We start from the raw sequence: 26,797 nt of genomic DNA on the forward strand, positions 1-26,797 counted from the left end.
ACTGACATACTATATACTACTTTACCTTACTAATTTTTACCACCAGCTGTGGGTTATGCCGGATCTCAGACTAATATGGCCTTGCATGCATTATTTTTTTTTTTTACGACTAGTGTCAGGGACTCCTGAGCTGCATTCCGGACCAGTGTGTTGCTCACTATGCAGCCTGGGTACAATTGACTCCGTGGTGGTAGCTCGGGAGTGCCCAGACCTAAGAATGTGTGATTTATCAGATCTGGAGCTGTTGTCCTCCATTGGTTTACGGAGGCACACCGCTACATATCTTTTGGTTTTTGCCACATATATCTATATGATAGCTTTCTCTTATGCCGCGTACACACGAGCAGGCTTTGACAGACTGAACTCCGAAGGACTTTTCGACGGAGTTCCAACGAAACAGACTTGCCTACACAAGATCACACCAAAGTCCGACTGATTCGAACGTGATGACGTACTACCGGACTAGAATAAGGACGTTCATAGCCAGTAGCCAATAGCTGCCCTAGCGTCATTTTTGGTCCCTCGGACTAGCATACAGACGAACGGATTTTTTTATAGGAATCGAGTCCGTCGGAAAGATTTGAAACATGTTCTATTTCTAAAGTCCATCAGATTTTTCAACTGAAAAGGTCCGATGAAGCCCACACACGATCTAATTGTCTGACGGATTCGTTCCGTCGGACCTTTGCTGTCGAAAAGTCCGGTCGTGTGTACACGGCATAAGACTTGTCTTATGCCAAACTTGCATCACATGATAATACCCATAGTGACTGTTGATCTGGGGCAATTATTCTTTTAATGCTACCCATCTAGGGGGTTTCAGGATTCTTAGGACATGTTCTGTCGTAGTTTATGGTTATATATATATATATATATATATATATATATATATATATATATATATATATATATATATATATATATACCCAAAATACGGGTGTACTATAGTAATGCTGTTTAATTCTGCTATGCTGTCGGGGTCACATCGCGGTCTTCTCTTTTTCGACCTCCTCCCTCCATAGGTTTGGCACGGTAGGTGCCTACCACGTTATATTTCACGTAGTGTCTGCTTTCATGGACACTTTAGAATACTCTGTGACACCCCCTCATAGGTGTTCCCCCTGTTTTCTCCCCCCCTTCTCTTTTTTTGTTTTAGTTACTCACTCTCTTTCCTTCTTGCTTCCGTTCCCACCCATTCTTTTCTTCCCCCTCCTCTTCCTCCCTCCCCCCTTTCTTTTCCTTTTCTCTCCCTTCCTCCTCTTTCCGATCCCCTCCCTTGCCTCTTCTTATTTTTGGGTTTACAACCCATACACCATGGCTCACACAGTGGTTTCTCATCCATGACTAAAATTCAGCTCCTACAATGTCAACGGCCTCAATATCACCTTCAAACGAGGGCACATCTTATATCAGATGCACACACATCAACTAAATGTGCTTCTCCTACAAGAGACGCACTTTCACTCAGAGTCCTCTCCTTCCTGCTCCAAAAGATATTTTACAAGATGGTTCCATAGCACTAACTCGTTTCAGAAAGCCAAGGGAGTTTCTATAGCTTTTCATAAAACTCTTCCAATTGAACTGCTTGATCATTTGTCCGACCCACAGGGAAGGTACGTCTTTGTGAAATTCTCACTATGGGGCACTAAATTCACGGTAGCTAACGTATACCTGACAAATGTTAATCAAGCCCTTATGCCTTTGCAGTATTTGAAGGTCCTTTCTGGATTTATGGAGGATAAACTCATTCTGGGAGGGGACTTTAATACCCCTTGGAACCGCTTTTGGATTTCTCTACATCTAGGTCCTCTATACCTTATTCTAAGTTGCAGATTCTGAAACGTGCATTCTAAGACCTTCACCTGGTTGACGTATGGAGGGTGCTGTTCTTATAGTCGCATCGACTATTTTCTCATTGACCATAGTTGTCTAGACTGGTCCCCTGAGTGTAATATCGATGCAATGGTCTGGTCTGACCACTCTCCTGTATATTTGGTGTTTTCACTCCCCTCCACCCCTGTGAGGGAGTGGACCTGGCCCTTAAATGATTCCTTGCTCGAGAACCCAGAGTGTGCTAGACGCGTCTTGGAGACCATCTCCAATTTCTTGACAGACCACACTGTGGATACCACTCAGCTCCCCATTCAATGGGAGGCGTTAAAAGCAGTATTATCTTTATTAAGCTGGGTGTCCGTTTAAAGAAAGAGCACTCGGCTGCCATAGTAAATGTGATTAAAAAACTCAGAACCCTGGAAATGCAACACAAGCATTACCTGATGATGAAGACCCTTACGGAGGTCACCTCAGCCCAGTTACAGCTTCGTGATTTCTACGAGAACTCCGCTCGCACTATTGCTGATAAGCTTGCTTTTCACCATTACAAATTTAAGGACAAGTGTGGCAAATCACTAGCCCGTTCCTTTCACACGAAACGCTCCTCCACCTTTATATCACATATCCAGGGTATGAATGGGGAAGTGCTGTCCTCTCCATCCGAGATAAATCAGGCATTTAGGGATTTTTACCAGTCCTTATACCACATACCTCCTGCTCAGTCTTCAAGCTTTACTTTGGAGGAAGAAAAGATGTCCTGTATTGCTGAGACCGCACTCCATGATAAAATCAGTGATCTTGAGATGCCCCACTCTGAGGATGAGGTTGCTAAGGCCATTGCTGCAACACCATCTGGCAAGAGTCCGGGCCCTGACGGATTTACTCCCAAATTTTACAAACTCTTTGCCACCCCTCTTAACCCCTTCCTGACTATAGTTTTCAACCTTTTATCGGAGGGCTCAGTGTTCACTCCGCAGACACTTTAAGCATACATTTCTCTCATTTCCAAGCCCGATAAAGACCCAACCTTATGCGCAAACTTCAGACCTATCTCCCTAATTGGTGTCGATCTAAAAGATCTAAAAGTATACGCCAAGGTGCTCGCTAACAGGCTACAATCATTGCTACCCAGTTTGATCCACCTGGATAAAGTTGGATTCGGTCGGGAAGCTAGGGATAACACTCTGAAAACCCTTCTCCTAACTGAGTATGCCCATGCCCATGACATTCCTCTATGCCTTCTAACTGTCGATGCTGAGAAGGCATTCGATCAAGTGGACTGGCAATTTTTCCATTTAACACTGCAGCAGATAGGGCTGGGCCCACATATGATGTCAAGGATAATGTCCTTGTACTCTACTCCATCTGCTAGGATTGGAATCAATGGATCTTTGTCTCCATCATTTTTAAATTTACAATGGAACACACCAGGGCTGCCCTCTGTCCCCTCTCCTATACGTTCTTACTATGGAACACCTAACAACCCCACTGTTCAGGGTGTTATGGTGGGCCCTATACACACGTACCCATTTGCGTATGATCTGCTTCTATTTTGACACAACCTCAGACGTCCCTACCCTCCATAAAGCTAGAGTTCCAGAAATTTGGGGTAGTTAGTAATTTCAAAGTAAATTATAACAAATCGGAACTCCTTAATATATCCCTATCGTAGACGACTTTCAACACCTCTCATCTACTTCCTCTTTTAAGACTGGTTCTGCCTCTATCCGTTATCTTGGGATTCAAATACCAGCAGACGCATCCCAGCTCTTCTCCCAGAATTTTACCCCCCCTGCTTCTCAAAACGCAGGCGAACTTGTTGTAGTACGCCTCCAGATGGCTCTCATGGCTAGGCAGGGTGAATGCCCTGAAAAATGGATGTTCTTCCTCGTTTTTTGTAACCATTTCAGACAATCCCTATCCAAATACCCACCTCGTATTTCTGGAAACTCCGCCAGATGTTTTCCAACTTCATATGGAACGCGGCACGTCCTAGAATACGTTATGAAACACTATCTCTCCAAAAATCCCGAGGTGGAGCCCGAGCTCCGGATGCCTCCATATACCATAAGGCAGCAGCCCTTACTCGAGTGTCAGACTGGTTCCATCATTCCTCCTCTAAGCTTTGGATCCAATTGGAAAACCACATGAACCCTTTTGATCTTTGTGCCCTTCCCTGGACTCCATCCACCCTTCGCAAGGGCCCTTCTCTCCTACGAGATCTTACTCGTCAGACGATCCACATATGGGATCACTTGACTACTACTTGCAACACTTCTAAACCTTTTGGACCCATGACGCCTTTCTTTGGGACCCCGGCCTTTCCACCAGCAATGTGCATGGCGGAATACGGGCCTTGGAATAAGGACAGTCACAGGAGACTTGCTCAAGTTCTTCGAGCAGATCCGTCACTAACAGCAGCTACACCTTCCACTTCGTTCCCAAGCCATCGACACAGTGGTTCCAGAGGCAACAAGTAATGTCCTACATCTGTACTGTCCCTACCATATTGGACATTCTTGCCAACCCGACAGATATTGAACATATGTTCCTTCAGGAAAATCCTCCCCGTCATGTTGTCTCCCAACTTTATTCACTATTACTGAATGCTCTGTCCCCAGACCTTCCTCCCTACACACGAGTATGGGAGACAGAGCTACGACACTCTATTTCCCTCGCAGATTGGAAAAAGCATTTTGTTTTAACTCATAAACTCTACCTTGCCACTACAACTCAAGAAAAGTGTTTTCAACTGGTGACTAGATGGTATGGATGCCCGTCAACCATCCACCATGCAGTGCAAAGTGGATTTGCCTTTAGTAAATAACCCCCATTGCAGCAAAGTGTAATTTCTTCAGTGTTGTCGCATGAAAAGATATAATAAAATATTTACAAAAATGCGAGGGGTGTACTCACTTTTGTGAGATACTGTACATATATATATATATATAGATATATATATATATCTATATATATATATATATATAACTATATATTTTATTTATTTTTTTTTTTTTTGGTGTTTCTATATTAAAATTTCAAGCGCTTTACTGGTTTTCAGTTTTCTTCAGACTCAGCCAATGACGACTTTTGACACGCATTAACCTTCAGCAGCTGATGAGAAGTGACAGAATAAGTAGAGAAAGCACCGGCTTCACTTTGCTCTGGTGACAGCGTGAGTCATAACACACATTGTCAGTGTACATAATGTCAGCACCAACCAGCAGCCAATCAGAGCAGTTTTAGACAGTAGACTGCAGTCCAGTGAAAAACGATCTTGTGTTCTGGTTCTTGCCTTTTATATATGATCATAATGTAGGGACTATAATGTCCTGCATAGAAGATATGCGTTTTTCTTTTTAGTTGTAAAAGTTCAGCTGACCCTTCATTACAGATGTACTGTTTTTTACACGTCTGCAGGAAGTCAACATTTTCTCCTAAGGCTCTGTTCACATATAAGCAGGTCCAGTTTCTGTGCAGAGTCCGGCATGGTTTCCATTCAGCGGTTCATGTGTGAATTTGACACTTAATCGCACCTGAACTGGACTAAATGCACAGGACCCTTTTTTAATTCGCACCACAACCGGCCTGCATATATGTGAAACATTAAAAGCGAGTCTGGTTTACATGTTATGCGAATCAGAAGCAGTTCTGATTTGCACATATGTGAACTGAGCCAGTTCATAAATACTCTGGGCTGTACTTCAAATAATTTGCCTTAATCGGCTACTTAGTTTTGCTACGACCACAAATCTGTTGGCAAGCGGTTTTCAACAATTTTTATAAAGTCTATGCCTCGTACGCATGATCGGATTCTTCGCTAACAAAACCGTGGAATTTTGTCCGAAGAGTGTTGGCTCAAGCTTGCATACACACGGTCACACAAATGTTGGCCAACAATTACGAACGTAGTGACATACTAGACGTACTACGTGGTTTTTCAGCTCTGTTGCACCACCCTTTGGGCTCCTTCTGCTAATTTAATGTTAGTAGAAGTTTGGTGAGTGTTGATTCGCGCTTTTCTTTTCGCGTTTTTCATTTTGTGCTTTTCAGTTCATTTCTGAACGGCCCTTTGTCAACCACACATGTTGCGGAATTGGAGGACACGACGTGTTATTTATTTTTGGCCTTGGAGTTATTGCTTTGACATAATTTTTTTGTTTGAATAATGATTTGATTTGGTATATTTTCTATATTTTTGGATGCGGAGAATGCATTTTTGGTTAAGTTCTATTGGCAGATAGCATGTCTAATTTTGTTTTTTTTTTCTAATGCACAATAAAAAAATTGTGTAGAATAATACTTGGCTATGTGTTTTACTTCAAATGACAATTTGGGAGTAGGCAGTTACATTTTAAAAAATACAATGTAAAATTGACAAGGGACACCAACATAGTTGTATATTTGTTCTTAAAAACTAGGGAATAATGGTGTTGTGGTAACTTGCACAAATAAAAAAAAAAAAAAAAAAAAAAAACATAATATTATTCTTGATATCACTAGGAAAAAAAAAGCCCTTGAAAATTCATTTGCAATAACTCCATCAGTATCACCAGCAAAGCAGCTTCATTATTATCCCATTAAAGAAGAAGAGAATGTGCGCTGCATTTGGAGATTTCATAATTTGTAGCGCCATGAATGTTAATTCCCCATTACGAACGCTAGTTTACAGGACCAACCGCTTCTGCTTCTGAGCATGTGTGTTTGTACTTTGGACTTTGTCCGACGGACTTGTGTACACACGATCAGAAAGTCCGACAACACACATATGTTGGCGGAAAATTTGAAAACATGCTAGCCAACATTTGTTGGTGGAAAGTCCGACAACAATTGTCCGATGGAGCATACACATGGTCGGATTGTCCGCCAACAACCTCACATCCAACATTTCCCGTCGGAAAGTCTGATCGTGTGTACAGACCTTAAGTGCAGCCTAAATCACAAGCAAAAATCAGTACAAGGGACATAACTTACAGACAGTAGGATGTGTGTCTTGTGCCGATTCATCTTCTGTTTCTGAAAATCTTCATCCATTCTGTCCCCCCACTGTCATACTATTTCGGTGAGACAAAGGACAGAAGTAAACTCTGCTTTTTGACTTGTACCTACAGATAAGCCTATAATAATGCTTACTTGTAGGTGCAGTGAATGTCTCCTAAACTTGTGGTGTTTACAAGATATTCACACTTGAAGCAGCTGATGACATCACCACCACATGTGCACTGTGCTCTGAATGGACAGCCCACCAAGTGGGCTGTCAATGCAGAGTGCTGTGCCGCAACCGTAACTCCCATGCGCGAGTGACCTCATTTGCGATGCTGACATTCAAACAGCCAACTCGGAAAGAAGACTAGGGGAAGATGGAAGTGCCGACAGCGTGCTGGAGGGCTTCAATTTAGTATGCGTTGCATACTAGCACATTATGGCTTGAACCACCCAGAGGCCCACATTTTGTTTTTTAGTTCAGGAGCTTACTACTGCTTTAATACAACTAAGGAGTTGTCACATGCTTGCGTCAAGAAAGTCTGACTATGCCTACACTTTCCTCCCAGCGCCAGCATTCATAGAAGCTGTATTACAGCTTCTATAAATGGAACATGATTCATGAAGCGAGAGTGGTGAACCTATTAATCATCCACCCATCCTCCATTCACAGATCCGGTTTCATTCATAGAAGCTGTAGTATGGCTTCTATGAATCTAGAACAAGACTTGTGAGGTCTTTTCACAAAGCCTAGCATGTAAATGTTCACAGTGTATGCCTCATCTTTTAAGGTGTCTATAGAAAGAACTGTTTGTGTTGATCACTACGTTTTTTACTTTCAGAGAAGTTTTGGAAAGTGAAACCTAAACCCAAGTTAGTTATGGAACACAGGCAGTCTTTGTTGGAGACATTTTGATAAACTTACAAAAGGAAAGGACTATGATGTATCATGTCAGTCAACTTCAATGTAGCCAAATTATTGTTATATAATGTAAAGCAGACTGTACCACAATGACAACAGTGTAGCAGTGTAGATTATATAACATACTACACAGTGTACATAATTATGAAGCATAAACATTTTTTAAAATACAGAGCTGAGTAATTTAGAATTTTTCAACATAGTGCACACTGCAGAAAAGTGGACTATATATCGTACAGCACAGTGCAGACATTGAAAAGGTGTGAAGTAAATTACAAACTATAGTGGAGAAATGTAGAGTAAATAATGTATTCAACAGCATATGCAGTGCAAAAGTGTGGAGAACAAAAAAGTACTGTACAATGTATGTAGTGGTGGGATGTATAATAGAGTAGTGAATGGTGTAAATTCCAATATGTGTTTTTGATTACAGTATTTTAGTAACCCCAGGTGAGAAAGGGTCTGAAGGCAGTACAATTACTGCTAGTGATTTTTTTGTTATAGATACTACAGCACTGATGACTTTTTGAGATTTTCTACTGCAATCAATCTTATAAAATAAAGCAGCGTAATAGGCAATGTTATTGAACAGAGACCAATGACAACAACACACAATTATGCATACTTTAGGAAGATCAGCAAAAAATGATTTAGGATTGTTGGTTCGGGCGTGAACATCACTCTTGGCCTTAATGAATAAACTCAGTCATTTTTTGCCTTTTACAGAAGGTGATTTACCTTTTACAGAGCTGGGGATTCCTGTAGTGTTGGAGGACAGGCCAGGTGCTCCTCGGCAAGCTCGTTCCAAGCTGTTGTGTTGCTTTGCTAGCTGCTCAATTGTCTCTTCCAGACGGACCCTTTGCTCACGTTCGTACTGTAAAGCACGGTGCCATTTGCGACTGTGGGTTTCTGCTAACTCCAAAAAGTCGCGACATGCCTGTAAGAGAATGAAACCCCCAGTCTTTATTTGGTCTGTACAAAAAATGATGTGAATAGTCATAATAAATCACTATAGTTAAAGACTTAGTGTAGTATATCTTAAACAAATTATTAACAGCAAAGTGCACCTCTAGCCAAGAGTAGGGAACCGGCCTTTTTTTTATTTTATTTTGTTACCTCTGCCCTGTTTGAGAAATCTTCTTTTCCAAAGATAAGAAGGTAGAGAGAGAAAATGCCATCTTAGACAGTTGTCACCGCAACAATTGGCCCTTCTCCTCGTCCTAGTGACACCTGTAACATTCTGGATTCTCCTTCACCTTCTGTCCTGGTAAAAAATGGTCATTAAGACAAATGGAAAGGGTGGTCCTGTAAAAAAAAACCTTACGGTCATAGATACTCCTTAAATGTTAGAAAATAAAGTGTCTTAACACAAGTACCAAGTACTAAGTCCCCGAAGCAAGGTTGTACATTGTGTTAGAAGGAATATACAGTTACATTAGCATTTATCATGTGTTTCTAGAGTGCAGGGCCTAGCAGTTTATCAGATTATAAGGACCTTTTCTCTAAAAAAAAAAAAAAAAAAATTTATATATATATATATATATATATATATATATATATATATATATAAATTATGCAGAATAAAGATTAAGCAGGTTTAAAATCGGGGCTGCATCTATAGTTTCCTTCATGTACTCCATACAAAAACCTTCACTATTCTCCCTAGACCGGTTGTTTGTCCCCTTGCCCCCACTTCCCTGCCATCGTAAGGGCAAAATTTGTATCAGTCATCAATGGTCACCGCATAACCTCAACCTTGGTGACTGATAATGACCAACAGGTTATCTATAACATCTTAAGGTGTAACTAAACCCACAACAGTCAAATCTGTCTGTATATGCAGCATAGCATGCTTGTTATACTAACTGTGGAACTTAAGGGGATAATCCTCTGCATTGTGTAAAAAGGCTCTTTTATCCTGTATGCACAGATCCTTTCCTCCTGCATTGTCTATCTGGGGAAAGCCAGCTGACACAGGCAGGGTAGCCAACCTGCACATGCTCAGTTGTGTCTTTTATGCTGGAGAGAACATTTACTTGTTGATCAGGGCTAGCCAGGTCACATTATATTGACATCACACATGTGGGCATGTATACAGGCTGAAGTGGAAATCTCCTCCTTCCTGAACTCTCAGCACTGGAGAAACTGTGCAGTTTATCACTGACAATGGTATACAGATCTGCCCAAAAGGTATATAGTGGCAGCATTTTAATGTAAAAAGAAGAGTTATAAGCTGTGGGCACTGTGGGGGGGCAGATATATTTTGTTTTGCTTGTAGCAGACATATATTAGGGGCACACTTAAAGTGGAACGGAATTGAAGAAATGAAGATCTGCTATCTTACATGGGACATTTAGAATCTGAAAAACAGCAGTTTACTTGCCTCTACCAAGATGACAGACATGGTAAGTCAGTAATTGAGAAAGATCAGCTAAAGGGAGACCTCAAGAAATACTGGTAACTAGCCATTTGCCTTCTGCCTGCCTGCTCCTCCATCCCTCCCATCACCTTTTATGTAGCTGAAGGGGAGAAGCAAAGGGGAATAATATAGCGTGTCATGAGGGAGATCTCTTCATCTACTTCCAAGATGGTGGCTCCCAGTAGCAGTCTCAGGGCTATTGGATGTCCACATAAGGGGTGCTTTTCCAGGTAAATAACATTCATAAAAATACAAGAAATGCACATATAATTCTATCAGGAGATGATTGTTGAAATGAATGACCCGGTGACAGGGTCTCTCTAAATAGCATGCATGGTTTCAATGTCCTTGTTTGTACCCAAAAAAAAAAAACATGTACAATTTGCTTGTTACCATATACGGACTGTAAACAGCAGTGTCTACAAAGTGCACGCCACATAATCCCTAGAACACATGGACACAGCTGCATTTTGAAGGCACAGTCAAGTCATTGAGAGTGTACTAAATTCATACATTTCCTGACACAGTGAAAAGTTAGGTAATAAATGCTTTTTTATTTTCTTTTTCTACTTTTTACTAAACAATACACACAGATGTGAAACTAAGAAATGCTCTTAGAATTTCTATAAATGCTCATATTAAATTCACATGCCATTTTAATAGGTGCTGATTGGAAGCAATGAAACATGGACATAGTGACTACAGACATGGTCTACTACAATGTCGTATATTACATGAGCATATCAAATTTAATAGAAGATTCCAAAACCTTCATGGAAAACCACTTTGCTAGACATATGTGGTTTTCTAGCTGAAACAGGCCTGAAAGAGGACAAAGCAATTTGACATTACAGAGTGATATATCTGGGATCATGTATGCGTAGGAAACAGAAACTAGAGATTTCTTCCTCCTTGTACCTTTCTTCTGTGGACTTCCTTACTTTGATGACACAGCACTTGGCCTTGCAAGGGAGGGGGCTGCTGTGGGACTATTGTTGCATGTGCATTGTCACCAATACCATTTTCCTTTGAAGGATAAATATACATATCTAGTTTCTTATCCATTTACAGTATCTCAAAAAAAATGAGTAGACCCCTCATATTTTTGTAAATATTTTATTATATCTTTTCATGTGACAACACTGAAGAAATTACACTTTGCTACAATGTAAAATAGTGAGTGAACAGCTTGTATAACAGTGTAAATTTGCTGTCCCCTCAAAATAACTCAACACACAGCCATTAATGTCGAAACTGCTGGCAACAAAAGTGAGTACACCCCTAAGTGAAAATTTCCAAATTGGGCCCAATTGGCTATTTTCCCTCCCGGTGTCATGTGACTAATTAGTGTTACAAGGTCTCAGGGGTGACTCTGGAGTAGGTGTGTTAAATTTGGTGTTATTGCTCTCACTCTCTCGGACTGGTCACTGGAAGTTCAACATGGCACCCCATGGCAAAGAATTCTGAGGATATGAAAAAAAAGAATTGTTGCTCTACATAAAGATGGCCTAGGCTATAAGAAGATTGCCAAGACCCTGAAACTGAGCTGCAGCACAATGGCCAAGACCATACAGCGGTTTAACAGGACAGGTTCCACTCAGAACAGGCCTCGCCATGGTCGACCAAAGTGGAGTGCACGTGCTCAGCATCATATCCAGAGGCTGAATTTGGGAAATAGATGTATGAGTGCTGCCAGCATTGCTGCAGAGGTTCTAGGGGTGGGGGGGTCAGCCTGTCAATGCTCAGACCATACACCGCACATTGCATCAAATTGGTCTGCATGGCTGTTGTCGCAGAAGGAAGCCTCTTCTAAAGATGATGCACAAGAAAGCCCGCAAAGTTTGCTGAAGACAAGCAGACTAAGTACATGGATTACTGGAACAATGTCCTGTGGTCTGATGAGACCAAGATAACTTTATTTGGTTCAGATGGTGTCAAGCGTGTGTAGCGTTAACCAGGTGAGGTGTACAAAGACAAGTGTGTCAAGCATGGTGCTGGGAGTGTCATTGTCTGGGGCTGCATGAGTACTGCTGGCACTGGGGAGCTACAGTTCATTGAGGCAACTAGGAATGTGAAAAAGAGCATGATCCCCTCCCTTTTGGAGACTGGGCCTCAGGGCAGTATTCCAACAAGATAACGACCCCAAACACACCTCCAAGACGACCACTGCTTTGCTAAAGAAGCTGAGGGTAAAGGTGATGGACTGGCCAAGCATGTCTCCAGACCTAAACCCTATTGAGCATCTGTGGGGCATCCTCAAATGGAAGGTGGAGGAGCGCAAGGTCTCTAACATCCGCCAGCTCCATGATGTCGTCATGGAGGAAATGGAAGAGGACTCCAGTGGCAACCTGTGAAGCTCTGGTGAACTCCATGCCCAAGAGGGTTAAGGCAGTGCTGGAAAATAATGGTGGCCACATAAAATATTGACACTTTGGGCCCAATTTTGAAATTTTCACTTAGGGGTGTACTCACTTTTGTTGCCAGCTGTTTAGACATTAATGGCTGTGTGTTGCGATATTTTGAGGGGACAGCAAATTTACACTGTTATACAAGCTGTACACTCACTACTTTACATTGTAGCAAAGTGTCATTTCTTCAGTATTGTCACATGAAAAGATATAATAAAATATTTACAAAAATGTGAGGGGTGTACTCCCTTTTGTGAGATACTGTACATACAATTTCATTAGCTCCTACAGATTATGTTTTATATATTAAAGGTCTATGAGGTACACAATCAAATGATGTAGCAAAATCAAGCAAAATCAAGATAAACTACATCTACCGGACTTCCACCATCCAATTTTTCACTTACTTTCTTATAGAACGATAATAGGTTGCTGTGACAAGAACAGACTTTCGTAAGTCCATGCTGGTTGTCATTTATGATTCATTAACACAGACACATTTTTGAATTGAGTCCCTTCCTATTCTCTGAAATACCTTACATACTACTGATGTTTGGCTGACTGGTCTGTAGTTTGCTGGTATACATCTCGATCCCCTTTTGTAAATAGGTACCACATTTGCTCTACTTCAATCAATTGGTTCCATTCCAGTCAGTAATGTCCTTTAAAATAAATTGTGGCATGGTTATAAGTGAGCCAAGTTCCCTATGGATTTGCAGGTATAAGCCATCTGGACCTGGTGATTTGTTCATATTAGGTTTCTCTAGAGTGTTTTGTACCTGGTTTTCTGTCATCCACAGAGGTACCTTCCTTAGTATTACTGTAACGACTATCAAACCCATCTTTTTCATCTCTAAAAATTGAAGGGGAAAAAATAATTTAATACATTTTCCTGTTATTTGTGACCAATGTCCCATATTCATCTGTTATGGGGGCTATGTGTTCCTTTTTTATTATTGATATATTTGATATTTTGATTTATTTTCCCCTTTTCTCTCTTACATTTCTTGTTTTACACCTTGTAAATCTGGAATGCTGAGAGTGTTCTACTTTTTACTTTTTTTTTTACTTTTTAAAGACCCGTTTGTTCTCATTTATTTATTTTTTTACACTTGAATTTAGCCATTTAGGTTTTCATTTTGCTCTCTATGTTTGTTACCCAATAGAATACAACGACTAATGCACAAAAACCTATTATTGAAGTAAAACTAGCCAACAGCTTGTGAAATCTGAACTTTTTTTAAAATCTGAACTAACTTGGAGCATATTTGCTCCAAGTCAGCATGTTAGTAGGCAGGAAAGCAAGGCTCAGGATGACACAGCAGATCGTGCATCTTTAAAAGGTATCCAGAAGTGGCAGCTGCCGCATTTTTATCCTCATGAGTTCATTATAAGTATTGACTGGGGAAAAGCTGCAGAGAATCCTGCTCATGTGTGATTAGCATGTAGAAGAAAATGAAGCCAGTAAGAAAAAAAGTGTGGTCACAGCTTTAGTCAAGTGGGAGATTTCACCCTGAATTGTAATCTCATTTCACTGTGGAATATAAAAACAGGAATCCCTGTTCTGGTGATCTTACACCATTTAATTACAATGTGATTTTATGTATAGGTGTGCTTCCAAATAAATTTTAATTATAAACTTCTATACCATAAAGTGCAAATGATTATTAGCAATATGTAAATCACCTAAATTGATATAACATACTATTCCTTAATGCATAAATGTAAAGGAAAAAGTGCTATTGCAAAGTATACGAACAAATGTTAATATAGTTGTGGTCTATCTCTTGCAGTGTCCTTGCAGTCTTCAATATGTTGGAAGGACCTTGTGGGCACTACAGGTCAGAATTAATAAACATATAGGCCACATCAGGAAGGGGTTTAAGGGCCATAATTTGTCCAAACATTATAGACTACACCACAATAGGCATCCCTCTTCTCTTACACTTGTTGGCATAGAAAGATATTATTTACACTGGAGAAGAAGTCACTGCATCCGCGGAATCTCCCCATTTGAGACTCATTGGATATATTCACTCAAGACATATTATCCATATAGACTTACCAAAGAATGGGATCTCAATAGCTTTATTATTAATAGTGAAAATAAAAGAAATGCTTGTATTACGACTCTTGTCCTGTAACTTCTATCTGATGGCGTTTACTTATTTTGTGCAATTTTTTATGTGATGTTTTTGGTTTTAATGTATTCACTTTTTTTAGTTATAAATACTAGTTTTAAATAGAAGTACAATATTCTACCTGAGCACTAGATGGAGTCAGGCAGATTTTTTGTATTTATGATCCTCAGTGAGGAGATTCACAATCAAGGCACATTTAATTCCATAATTTTTTTTATGCTTATGCCCCAGTTGTCATCTTTTAAGAGGGTACCGGAATAAAGTGTTGTTATTTTTATTCACACTGAGCTGGCGCCCTGTTTTCTCCTTTTATTTCTGTTCTTGGGGAATCCAATACCTCAACAAGGAGCTGCCGTCTTGTGTCATTTCTGTCGTCACCACCTGCCGTTTTTTCCCATTGTCGTTGACTTCCCGTGGTTTCACCCATTGATAGACTACATGGACTTGATTCATTATTATAATTTTATTGTATGTTCTCATTAGTCTGCATAGTTTTATCTTGATTTTTATTTCTATCTTATTACATATAGATCTCAATCCAGTGTCAGTGAGTGCTGACTCACTTACTTTCAGTTACTGAATTGTTTGCATTCTAAAAAGAAAAATGACTACTTTTACATATCGCAGCAGCAGCATCAAAATACATGGGCCAATAAAAAATAGAGGTTATATATTTTCCATTTTTACAAACTGGTACAGACTAGTATTCAAGAATTTCTCTTCCTTTAATGTGACCCCAGTACTGACAGAGAGCGGCATTAAGATGCTGTGCAGGTGCCCAATGTCCTCTTTATTAACCAATGATGTCATTAGCTGTAGGGATATCAGTGGCTGGCTCACACAGTACCTAAGGTTGTAATGCTGCCCAATAAAAGCCTGTTACTTTGTGAAACAAAAAAGCAGGCTTGATCCGCTTGCTGGCTTGATGAAAATTTTTCCCATTTTGCCAAGGCACCCTTGAAGAACCCAGAAGGCACCCTAGTTAAAAAAGGCTGCTGTAGATTTTGGCATGTAGAGAAACTGGCTCTATCCTCATAGATAGAATTAGGAATTCAAACTCTATTCCAAGAGGTGCATTTCACAAGATTATGGAAGTTATCTTGAACCATGTGCATGAAAGTACTATACCTTGCATTACCATTCTGACCACCAATCAAAATCTTATACAACAAAACTGAAGACAACATTATCATATCAGTGCAATATGAAACAGAGCTGATCCCTACAATGGAAAGGAAAAATGCTTTATAACAGAGTCGTGTGTTGTACTATAAATATCTTTCCCCTGTGGAGAGTAGCACATTACAGCTATCATTTGGCTTTCATGGCAGAAAGAAATGTGAATCTATATTTGAACACGGAAATAGAACAACTTCCTCCCAGCAATATAGACATTAATAAGTGATGCCATTAGTAAACATGAGCTCCATGTGGGACTCACATTTTCTTGCCTGAAAACATTCATATTCGAATGAACAAAACAAGAATGACAAAAGGGAAACATTGTCTAAAGATGTCATGTTTGGAGGAGTCGCCAAGAAATCACCGAGGGCTGCACCAAAGATTATAATAGCTATTCAACTGGCTAAACACAGTTATTTTATAGTGGTGGTACTGATTTTAAAAAAGAGATACGGTATTATACTGAAGGTATTAAAGTGGAGTTCCGCCAAAAAAAAATAAAAGTCAGCAGCTACAAAAAGTATAGCTGCTGACTTTTAATAATCATACACGCACCTATCCCACGGTCCAGCGATGCGGGCGTACGAAGCCCCGCTCCTCTCCTCCTCCTCTTCCAGCATTCTTACTGTGGGCGCCCGGCTGTGGCTTCACAGCCGGGCACGCACTGCCCATGCGTGTGCTGCACGCTGTGAATGGCCAGGCAATCTTCTGGGACATGTGACGTGTCCCAGAAGATTGCAGGGAGGGAGGGGGGAGAGGTAAATTTCCTTCGGGCGCCATAGAGCCCTGGGAGGAAGTGGAAGCTGGATGCCTCTAAACAGAGGGTATCCATCCCTCCCCCCCCCAAAAAATGACGTGCCAAATGTAACATGTCAGGGGGTCACCGTCACTTAAAGCTGAAGTTCCATTCTTGGGTGGAACTCCGCTTTAAGAGGGATGGTTTCTGCTTCAGCTGTTAACATTTAAAATACCATGAACACAGACGTAACCGAGTTGAGCTGAATGGCCACTGATCTAGTTTACAGAAAGCTGCAAGTTGAATCTAGTTTTAAAGGTTCTGACACAATTTTGTACAATGTACAGTTTTTTAGTCACATGCTATAAACCTTTTGCATGTGTCAATGAAGTCCTAACGATGCCTGGGCGGGACTGTGAGCGGCGCCGGAAAGAGCCGAGAACACTCGACTGTGTATCTCGGCGGCACTAGTTCAGCTCCGCCGAGTCCCTCCGAACTCCACGGCGCCATATTTAAAACTACACGCTATGTGAATGTCGGCTGCGATCGCTCCGATAGATCACAGATAGCAGGGGATCGGCGTATAACACGCACCCACGATTTTCCCCTGATTTTAAGGGGAAAAAAGTGCGTGTTATACGCCGATAAATACGGTACTTCCTGGGGTGCCAACCCCTGGATTCACACCAGGAGACATATGCTTTCCAGACTCTATAATCTATGATTCCCGGAAGACAGCTTCTCTGCATTAACCAAGGTAAATACCACTGGACCTGACAGCCCACGCTTCTTCAGAATGTGAGTCTCAATAGCCAAACTGTTAAATTTATCGTTTGTAAGGTAGAATGGAATACCGGACCTTGCGAAAGAAGGTCTGGACGTTGCGAGAGAAGGTCTGGATGTGGTGGTAGGGTCCATGAGTCCACTACCGCCATCTTTTAGGTGGGTACAGGTGAGAAGCCTGGATGGCTCAGCAGACAGGCCCAGCAGACTGGATGGATGAGCAGACAAGCTCAGCAGACTGGATGGAAGTCCAGGAACGTCAGACAGGCCGGGTCAGAAAGCAGGCTGGCAGCAGAGGTACAAAAGGAGCAGGCAGAGGGATCGTCAAACAAGCCGGGTCAAAAACAGAAGCAGATATCAGGTTTTCAGGGAACACATACACAGAGCTGCAGAGCAAACAGCAATGATGCAAGTGTCAGACAGGTTTAAATAACCCGCCAGACACTAACGAGTGCATGTGCGCACAGACACCCGCAATCGTGCACCGATGGGTCTAATCTGCCTGTTACTGGCAGGATCTTCATGACAGACGGAGACCTACATCAGGTGCCCCCAGCGGAGTCCCTCCTTACATCTGGTACCCCCAGTGGAGTCCCTACTTACATCTGTGTCCCCGTCAACGGAGTCCCTCCTTACATCTGTGTCCCCATCAGCAGAGCCCCTCCTTACATCTGTGTCCCCATCAGTGGAGCCCCTCCTTACATCTGTGTCCCCATCAGTGGAGCCCCTCCTTACATCTGTGTCCCCTTCAGCGGAGCCTCTCCTTACATCTGTGCCCCTGTCAGCGGAGCCCCTCCTTACATCTGTGCCCCCGTCAGCGGAGCCCCTCCTTACATCTGTGCCCCCGTCAGCGGAGCCCCTCCTTACATCTGTGCCCCCGTCAGCGGAGCCCCTCCTTACATCTGTGCCCCCGTCAGCGGAGCCCCTCTATACATGTGTCCCCAGTGGAGCCCCTCCTTACATCTGTGTCCCCAATGGAGCCCATCCTCACATCTGTGTCCCCAGCGGAGCCCATCCTCACATCTGTGTCCCCAGCGGAGCCCCTCCTTACATCTGTGTCCCCAGCGGACTCCCTCCTTACATCTGTGTCCCCAGCGGAGTCCCTCCTTACATCTGTATCCCCAGCAGAGCAGCAGGGTCCTCCTCATATTTGTGTCCCCGGCAGCACAGCACTGCTTTAAGCCGCGTTTGTAGCTAGTTCCTGGCTTTCTCCATGTGCTCAGTGGAGAGGGGAGGGGCCTCAGAAACCAATCCGCTTCCAGGTTTTCTTGTCAAAGCATAACTGAACAAGCTGAAGTTAGAAGCTGATTGGCTACCATGCACAGCTGCACCAGATTTTGATTGCTCCAGTTTTAGTACATGTCCCCCATTGAATAGAACATGTCTTAAAAAAAGAACACTTTGCATGGCAATTTAAACACTTCTATACTTAAAGCAGAGTTCCACCCAAAAATGGAATGTTCTCTTTAAGCACTCCTGACCCCCTGACATGCCACATTTGGCTTGTCAATTTTGTGGTGGGGGTACTAAGTTTTGACAGGTACCCAGCTCCCACTTCTGCCGATGGTGCACAGTGGAAGTTCTCCTCTCTCCCCTCCCTCCCTGCAATCTTCTAGGACACGTCACAGGTCCCAGAATGCAGACCTGTGTCTGTAATTCTGCACAGGCCATAGAGGGAGCAGTATCTGTAGTCTGTGGCCAATAAATGATGCTGAATATGTGTTTGACGCAAGAGCACAATCACTGGACAGCTCCAGCCATGATTAATTTAACATGTGACATTTTCACAATGGGGCTAGATAAAATAAGAACTAAAACAAAATTCAACCTAACCAACTGTGTAAGAGTAAACAGTTTTTTGCTTCAACAAACACAAAAAAACTTCAGTTCACAATTAATATTATTTAATAAGTATTTGGGGTGGTAAAAAGGTCTCTTGTAAGAGGTATGCTTGCTAAAAGCACCTACAGACACAAGAAAATCTTTAGTCTGACTACAACTGTATGTTATCTCTGTGGACTTTCCCAGACCATGGCCAAGCATACAGTATATGGGGAAAGCATTCATCAACCATGTTGGATATTTCCGACTCCACTCCCCATGTTTGTTCTTTTATTTAAATGATTCTTTAGTGGCCACACCATACACAGTTGGAATGTATGTAGGTAAGTACATTTCTAAAGACATTTCCAGGAAGAAATGTTGTTAGATGTGTTGAAAGGAGCTTACATACCTTCAAAAATATTGTAAAAAGTTGTAAAAATATGCATTTAAACTTAGTGAACACATGCAGCCAAAGAATAATTTGATAGTCTCTTTACTGGACTTTTGTAAGTTTTATCTTCCCAAAGAAAAATCTCCCACTCTTCTTGATCACACCTGCACTAGATTTTGCATGCTCCAGTTTAATTAAAGTAATACTAAAGTCCCCTTTTTTTTCTTTAAAAATAATAAACATGTTATACTTACCTGCTCTGTGCAGTGGTTTTGCACAGAGCAGCCCAGATCTTCCTCTTCTCTGGTCCCTCTTTGGTGCTCCTGGCCTTTTCCTTCTTTGGAGTTTCCCCACCGAAAGCAGCTTGTGCTGGGGGCACCCGAGCTGAACCACAGTTCTTTGTGTCCATTCAGACACAGAGCTGCAGTTCGGCCTGCCCCCTCTCTCTCCTGATTGGCTGACTGACTTTGATTGACATCCCTGGATAGAGATGGACCTCAGGTAAGTATGAAGATGGGGCTGCTGCACAAAAAAGGTTTTTTTATCTTAATGCATAGAATGCATTAAGATTAAAAAAACGTCTGCTTTTACAACCACTTTAAATCTCACCCAATGTGTTTCAGCTGCTTTTATTTCATTGGGTATAAAAGTCAATACGTGAATGCATGGCAAATTAATTTCGCTAAGAAATCAATTTTTCCAAGAAAGCTGAATTTCCTGTGCTTTCACTTGAATTGTTTCTGAATTTGGCATTTATGCATGAAAACCCTTAGGGGCCCATTAATAACGAAAAGCGGGTACTGCTATCCCCTGGACATCGCAGCATTTATGCTACACTGCACCTAAACTTTATATCTCATTCATAAAATGCATGTGGTATTGTGACACTTGTGTCCCATGAGTATCCTCTGCACAACACTGCAGAGACCATTCATTGATTGGAAGAGAGGTTTTATCACATGACTTTGATAGCTCATGTAACAGGCTTTTCCTTATTTAAATGGGACTTTGCTTGCTTTAGCGTTCAGAAGCAGCAAAGCAAAATGCACATTTGTAAAGCACAGCAGTATGGACACAGTACGACAGTACTGCTGCTCTATAAATAGACAGAAGCTGATTAAAATTACCTGCAGGGTTCCTTCTTTGCTCTGTACTTTTCTTTTTCTATAAAGTCACTAAGCTCCAGTTATAGATAATTTAAACTGAAAATTCCACAAACGGATCTTTTACTAACAGAAACGCTTTCCTCTTGGATTAAGATCTTTAACCTTGGCATTTACAAGATCCAAAATGTACACTAATATTCTGCATTCCGCATTGTAGCTATGAAATTGGAAATGTTCCTGCATTAACGCATTTTAAATCTTATTATACAGCGCTCGAGAGGATAAAACAGACAATAATTCCACTAAATTGGATCATGTATGCTCTCTGCAATTCTTATGAGAGAATCTATATTGCTGATTGTACTCAATTTACATTATTTAAAAGGTAGCTGAAAGTTTAATAAAAAAAAAACATTAGGCATAGATACGATATATATGGACTGTCTTTACATTATTAATTCTGTGCCTTTAGATCAGCCTTTCTCAACCTTTTCAACACTGAGGGGTACTTTCTGGTCTCAGGGAACTCCTGATAAAAATGACTATATCTACAATTCACGATACATTAGTGTGATGGTCAGTGGGAAGAATGCTCCTTACACTTGTGGACACTGGGAAGAATAACCCCTTATGCCGCGTACACACGGTCGGACTTTTCGTCTACAAAAGTCCAACAGCCTGTCCGACAGACTTTCGACAGACTTTTGGCGGACTTGCGGCAGACTTTCTTACGAACGGACTTGCCTACATACGATCACACAAAAGTCCGACGGATTCGTACGTGATGACTTACACCGGACTAAAATAAGGAAGTTGATAGCCAGTAGCCAATAGCTGCCCTAGCGTGGGTTTTTGTCCGTTGGACTAGCACACAGACGAGCGGATTTCTGGGTCCGGCGTAGTTACGACGTAAAGATTTGAAGCATGTTTCAAATCTAAAGTCCGTCAGATTTGAGGCTGGAAAAGTCAGCTGAAAGTCCGGGGAAGCCCACACACGATCGGATTGTCAGCCAGCTTTAGTCCGTCGGACTTTTGTAGACGAAAAGTCCGACCGTGTGTACGCGGCATTACAGATAGCTAAAAATATCAATGGTGGCAGTGGGAACTTATCTGAGAGGCAGAAATTGCTCATTTCTCAAGGAACCCCCAGCAACCACTGGAGGAACCCTGGTTGATTAACCCTGCTTTAGATAATAAGCAAGATCTAAATAAGCTAGACTATAATTTTCAAAATGCAAAGCTATTGTAATTTATACAGCCAATCAACACCTTGGAAGGGGAAGCAACTGATGGTCAGATCCAAGGCCAGACACTCTTATAAAGTCTATGCCAACCTCTTACACTGGTCATACCAATAAAACATCCCTGGTAGAGGAAAATGCATTGGATGCTACCACAGCATTATCGGACCTGAATTTGCTCATCTAGGAAAGAATGGAACAAAACTTCAAATTTCTATACATGATCTGTCCCCATGCAACAAAGTGCATGTAGCAATCTGTCTCGTCGCCGAGATGACATGGTCAACAGCAGGCGCCTATCCCCTCATCATTTCTGACCATTAAGCAAGGAGACAAATATTAAATCAAACTACAATTGCCATCAATAGGTTTGCAAAGAATGGGCACCGTCAGTGTCCCTGTTCCACCCCCTCTGTCTCGTTACTGGTCACTAGGACGCAGGCGGCCCTTGCCACACAGCTTACTTAGCTACTAGTAGTGGTGAAAATTGAGTTACCCTTTAAGGCTCTTTGTACATACAAAGTAATTTGCTACACATGTTAATGCTCAAAAATAAAGCTTCTGTCTGTCCCAAAATTCAGGTTTTTAAGCCCAATGTGCTCTCTGGGTACCCATAAAGGCTCTGTATAGTTGCAGTTACTATCCCTACTGTCTTGTCTCCTCTCCCGCTGCTCCCCTGCTGCCTGGTCTCATGCCTCCTCTGCCCCCTCTGTGGAGATTGTCACTGCCCACGGCCTCCAATGGCTTCCTGTATGACTAATCCTGCTGCTTCCTGGGTCATTGCACCCACAACTCCCTGGTCTTCCCTTCTTCACACCACCCAAATCATGCCAGTAACGTGTGTTGTACTGGCAGAACGACATTCAGCAATGGGGAACAGAACTAAATCAAACAAATGTACACAAACGCACCTAAACGCATGTTCTATCATTGGCATGTATAAGGGGGGCTAACAATCACTCTGTGTAGCACAGCGATTATACATTCTTGTCAGGGTGTCATGAACTCATCACCTCCACAGCAACACTTTATACAGACAAGACAGGAAGGACCCAAATACTAGAATTGAGGGATTGATAGTAATAATGTAAGAGCATAATATCATAAAAGCATAACCAGTTTAACCAGGCAAGTTGCTATTTTAAACCCAACTCCAGCCAAAACGTTTAATTCCGCCTTCTGAACAGAGCAGCAAATGGTTAGAACCTTTGTCAGGTTTTTATTGTCATCCGTGTCCGGACAGGAAGTGGTCCTTTCTTTAAATTGAGTAGAAAATGAGTGAATCAAACTCCTTGAACCATTTTCAACAGGAACTTTACCACTAGTATTTCTAGTTCTTATGTAAAGAAAGGCCACAAAGAGACAGGGAGGCAAAAACATTGTAATTGATAACCTTAACCGACATGTACAGTATAGATGTTAAAAGTATACTCAAAATGACTGGTTCCCTTTAAAAGACATAGGCAATGCTATTTTGGGCTCCGGCAATCACCAATTAAATCATATAACTTATTTGAGATGTTGGGTGTCAGTCATGTATAATATGTGACTGCATTTGTCTCTACGATTCATATTTGCTCAGTGAATTCGAAGTCCAGAGAAAATGTTATTTCCAGAAAATGATGCTGACTACCAGATGTTGCAGGCAGAAAAGTCCAACCACGACAGCTGCTGTAGACGTCTCATTAACAGGCAGGTTCATCTATGAATTCCTTTACTGCAAAGCCAGCCCTGGGCTACCAGGACATATTTAGAAGATGATTAACACAATGTGTTTTATAAGAAAAGACAATAAAAAAATCAGACATAGACCTCATGTGACAAACGCATACTTCTTTCTATGCCTTAGCCCTATAGATGTTACACATACATCCTACTCCCCACCAATGAGGTTAGCCTTGTGTGCTGAAGCCTGGGCTAGACTGGCAGAGTGGATGCTGCAGTACAGTATGTAGACGCTGATATAAGGACCAGGCAACCTAGCTGGGAAAGAGAAGACAAGTCACTGTATATATGATGATATATTTTATAACCGGCCAAAAGCTGTTAGGGAACAACAGAGGAACCATATACTTTAAAGCAGTATTAAACCTAAAAAACAAACATTAAATTGCAGCTCACCAATTTTTAGATGTGATGGCTGCATTAGTCTTTTTTAGGCTTCCTTTTATTATGGCCTGGTGATCCAGCCAGTAAGTCTGCTGTTTTTCAGCAGCTGTCCTGCAGATGTAGTGGTGAAAGGGTTGTGACAAATCATTTACCACTGACAGGGGTGCTTACAATGGTCTTTTATTTGTAGCGGTACCCCCGTAGGGGCTGCTGAGTGTTGTGGTCTGTCTGTCCGTCATCCCGCCCAGCCAGGCACACAGTTCTCATTTACTCTTGGGTAGAAAACCAGTCCTTGATCTTTATTTGTAATTTTATTGAGGGGATTTAATTTGGATAGGGATGGAATATTCATGAGATGCACAATTGATTGGAGAAAGATGTATGGGACCAACTATATACACCTCCGGTATATACAACCTCATTACTTTCAGCTCCAGTACAACTCTTGAACTTACTCTCCAGCACTTTACTTTGCTCTTGATCTCACTCTTCAGGACCAGCTAGCACTGATAGCTGCACCTACCTCTCTCTCTACTGCCCATGCCATCACTGTCCACTTCACTGGCTCTGCATCTATCTCAGACTGCTTGCACCCAGTCCTCTTAGGTGTGACTCCCAGACTTCCTGACTGCATGACACTCACTAGCCCTCCTGGCTGTGACTTGTAGTTCCTCCTTGAGACTTGCCTGGCAGTGCTCTCCTGCTGTTCTCTCCTTGCTCCCATGCCTCCAGTCCAGGACCCCTCCATGTGTTCTCAGAGGGTCCCAGCCGAACCCAAGCCCAGGCCCAGGGTCACCCCCCCCCCCCCCCAAGACTGGGGAGCTCCCTCCAGGCCACGACACGCTAGCACTCCATCTCCAGCTTCCACCCCGAACAACTCCTCCCCAACTGGGCTGACCCTGGGTATTTGAGGAGGCCTGCCCCCTGCCAATCCAAGTTGGGGATTTCTCAGGGCTCCTCAGAATACCCCAGGCAGCTCCACCTCTCCTCTCCTCCTTCCCTTCCAGAAGATACCAGAACATTCTGGAAAGAAGTGGGAGGTCTGCAAGTCACCCAGCTCTGCCTGAGCCACTCCCAACCCAGATCAAAACCTGGCTGGAAGCCAGGCCTGGAATTTACCTACACTAACAAAACCCTAGCCGTACTACTTCTAGCACACTAGAGGGTTCTACATATTTATATAACACTTTTATCCCAAAAAGAACTTCTTATAAAGTGTTAGCTGGAATTTGGCTTCAATTTGTTAGTGTATCTATATCTGCTAGTCATTCTAACATTCCCCTCCCCCAAGACTGACAATGCTGCTGTCTAAAGGTGATGCTTCTTCATCCGAAGTGTAGGCATCCTAACACAGAATGTGTGTTACTGGCCTGATCACCAGGTAAAAAGAGCAGGAAAATCACCTTAAAAAAAAAAAAAAAAAATGAAAAAAAGAAAGAAACCAAATGCAGCCACCACATCTAATGATTGGTATGCTGCAATATAATACATTTTTGGTTTTGGGCATCTGCCAATGGCCTTTAGGGCTAGTGTCAATGGGCAAATGCAGGATTCTTTTAGGCTCATTGTGCTTACATTTGAGATCATTCAGAATTAATTGACGGGTGTATTTCGCCTGCAGCTGACCTCCTTATCTACCTCTGCCTGCTTTAGCATTAACATTGTAAAGGGAAAAAAAGCAATTCTGATCTTCATGGTTCAAAAGGGCATTAAACCATGGGTTGGTGTGGTTTACTGATGTGGAATAGGCATACAGTATATCCTGTGAAGTCAGAACTCATGATCTTTATACATGTTCAGCTCAATGACTCAGAGTATAGATTTTGAAATCAGTATGGCAACTAGCATTTTCATAAGGAAGTCAGCAATAGCATCCTCCATACAATGGGGTGGATTTACTAAAGGTAAATAGAATGTGCACTTTGCAAGTGCAGTTGCACTCATTTTCTCCAGAGCTTAGTAAAGCTTTGCTGAGTTCCATCATCCAAATCATGTGTACGCACATTTTTCATTTTTTCTTCCTTGCACCTGATTGTAAAGTAATGTGGGGATGGGTTAGAACCTCTTTTAGTTTTTCTATTTCAGTCCCTTTCGGGGAGATTTTCCCTTACACCCTGTTACACTTATACTCTCTGTATTAGACGGCCACATGTATATCTGCCCAGTAGTGACACAAACTGCCCCTGCCTGTCACTACAGGACTGAACAGGTAGTATGGAAAATGTGACTGCATCTACCTTTGTGCCTAAAGAATAGGTTAATCCAACATCTCCTATTCCTGATATGTGCCTGTTGTACCACGTTCTTGTATTAAAAAAAGTATCCTGTTCTCTGTGTATTGCTTCCTTTGAGTAAAATACATGGTGTATCTGCAAATCCTCCTTTTCTATAAAAAAAAACTGACCACACAAGGCATGAGAGCACAGTGTGGTCAGTTTCCAGCTGTGCTGGGAACTCAGCCTGCTCTCCTCCAATGATTAGACTTGTGCAATACCCCCCCCCCCCCAAGCACAGCCATTCACTGGGAAGACCAGTGTGCTGTGGTTTCTCCTGCCCCAGCTTTCTGAGCTCCTTATGGATCTGAGAACAGATGGTATATGATCATGTACAAAAAAGAAAAGAAAAAAGCAATTTTTTTTTTTTTTTTTTATTGACAAATGTTTTGCCTTTCATTTCTAATTTAAACTGAATAAGTTGTTTCACAAGGTGAGGGTTCACA

At 41.9% G+C, this 26,797-nt stretch overlaps 1 protein-coding gene across 2 annotated transcripts in view; it reads right to left on the reverse strand.

The window, feature by feature from the left end:
- OSBP2 (oxysterol binding protein 2) overlaps positions 1 to 26,797 on the reverse strand; it is a 391,235-nt gene that overhangs the window by 143,783 nt on the left and 220,655 nt on the right. For both annotated transcript variants that reach the window (XM_073625242.1, XM_073625251.1), the window contains one exon: positions 8,477 to 8,675. In XM_073625242.1, the coding sequence (XP_073481343.1) occupies positions 8,477 to 8,675 (199 nt within the window). The remainder of the gene's footprint in view (positions 1 to 8,476; positions 8,676 to 26,797) is intronic.

This window comes from Aquarana catesbeiana, linkage group LG01, assembly GCF_042186555.1.
Source record: "Aquarana catesbeiana isolate 2022-GZ linkage group LG01, ASM4218655v1, whole genome shotgun sequence".
Classification (NCBI taxonomy): Eukaryota; Metazoa; Chordata; class Amphibia; order Anura; family Ranidae; genus Aquarana; species Aquarana catesbeiana.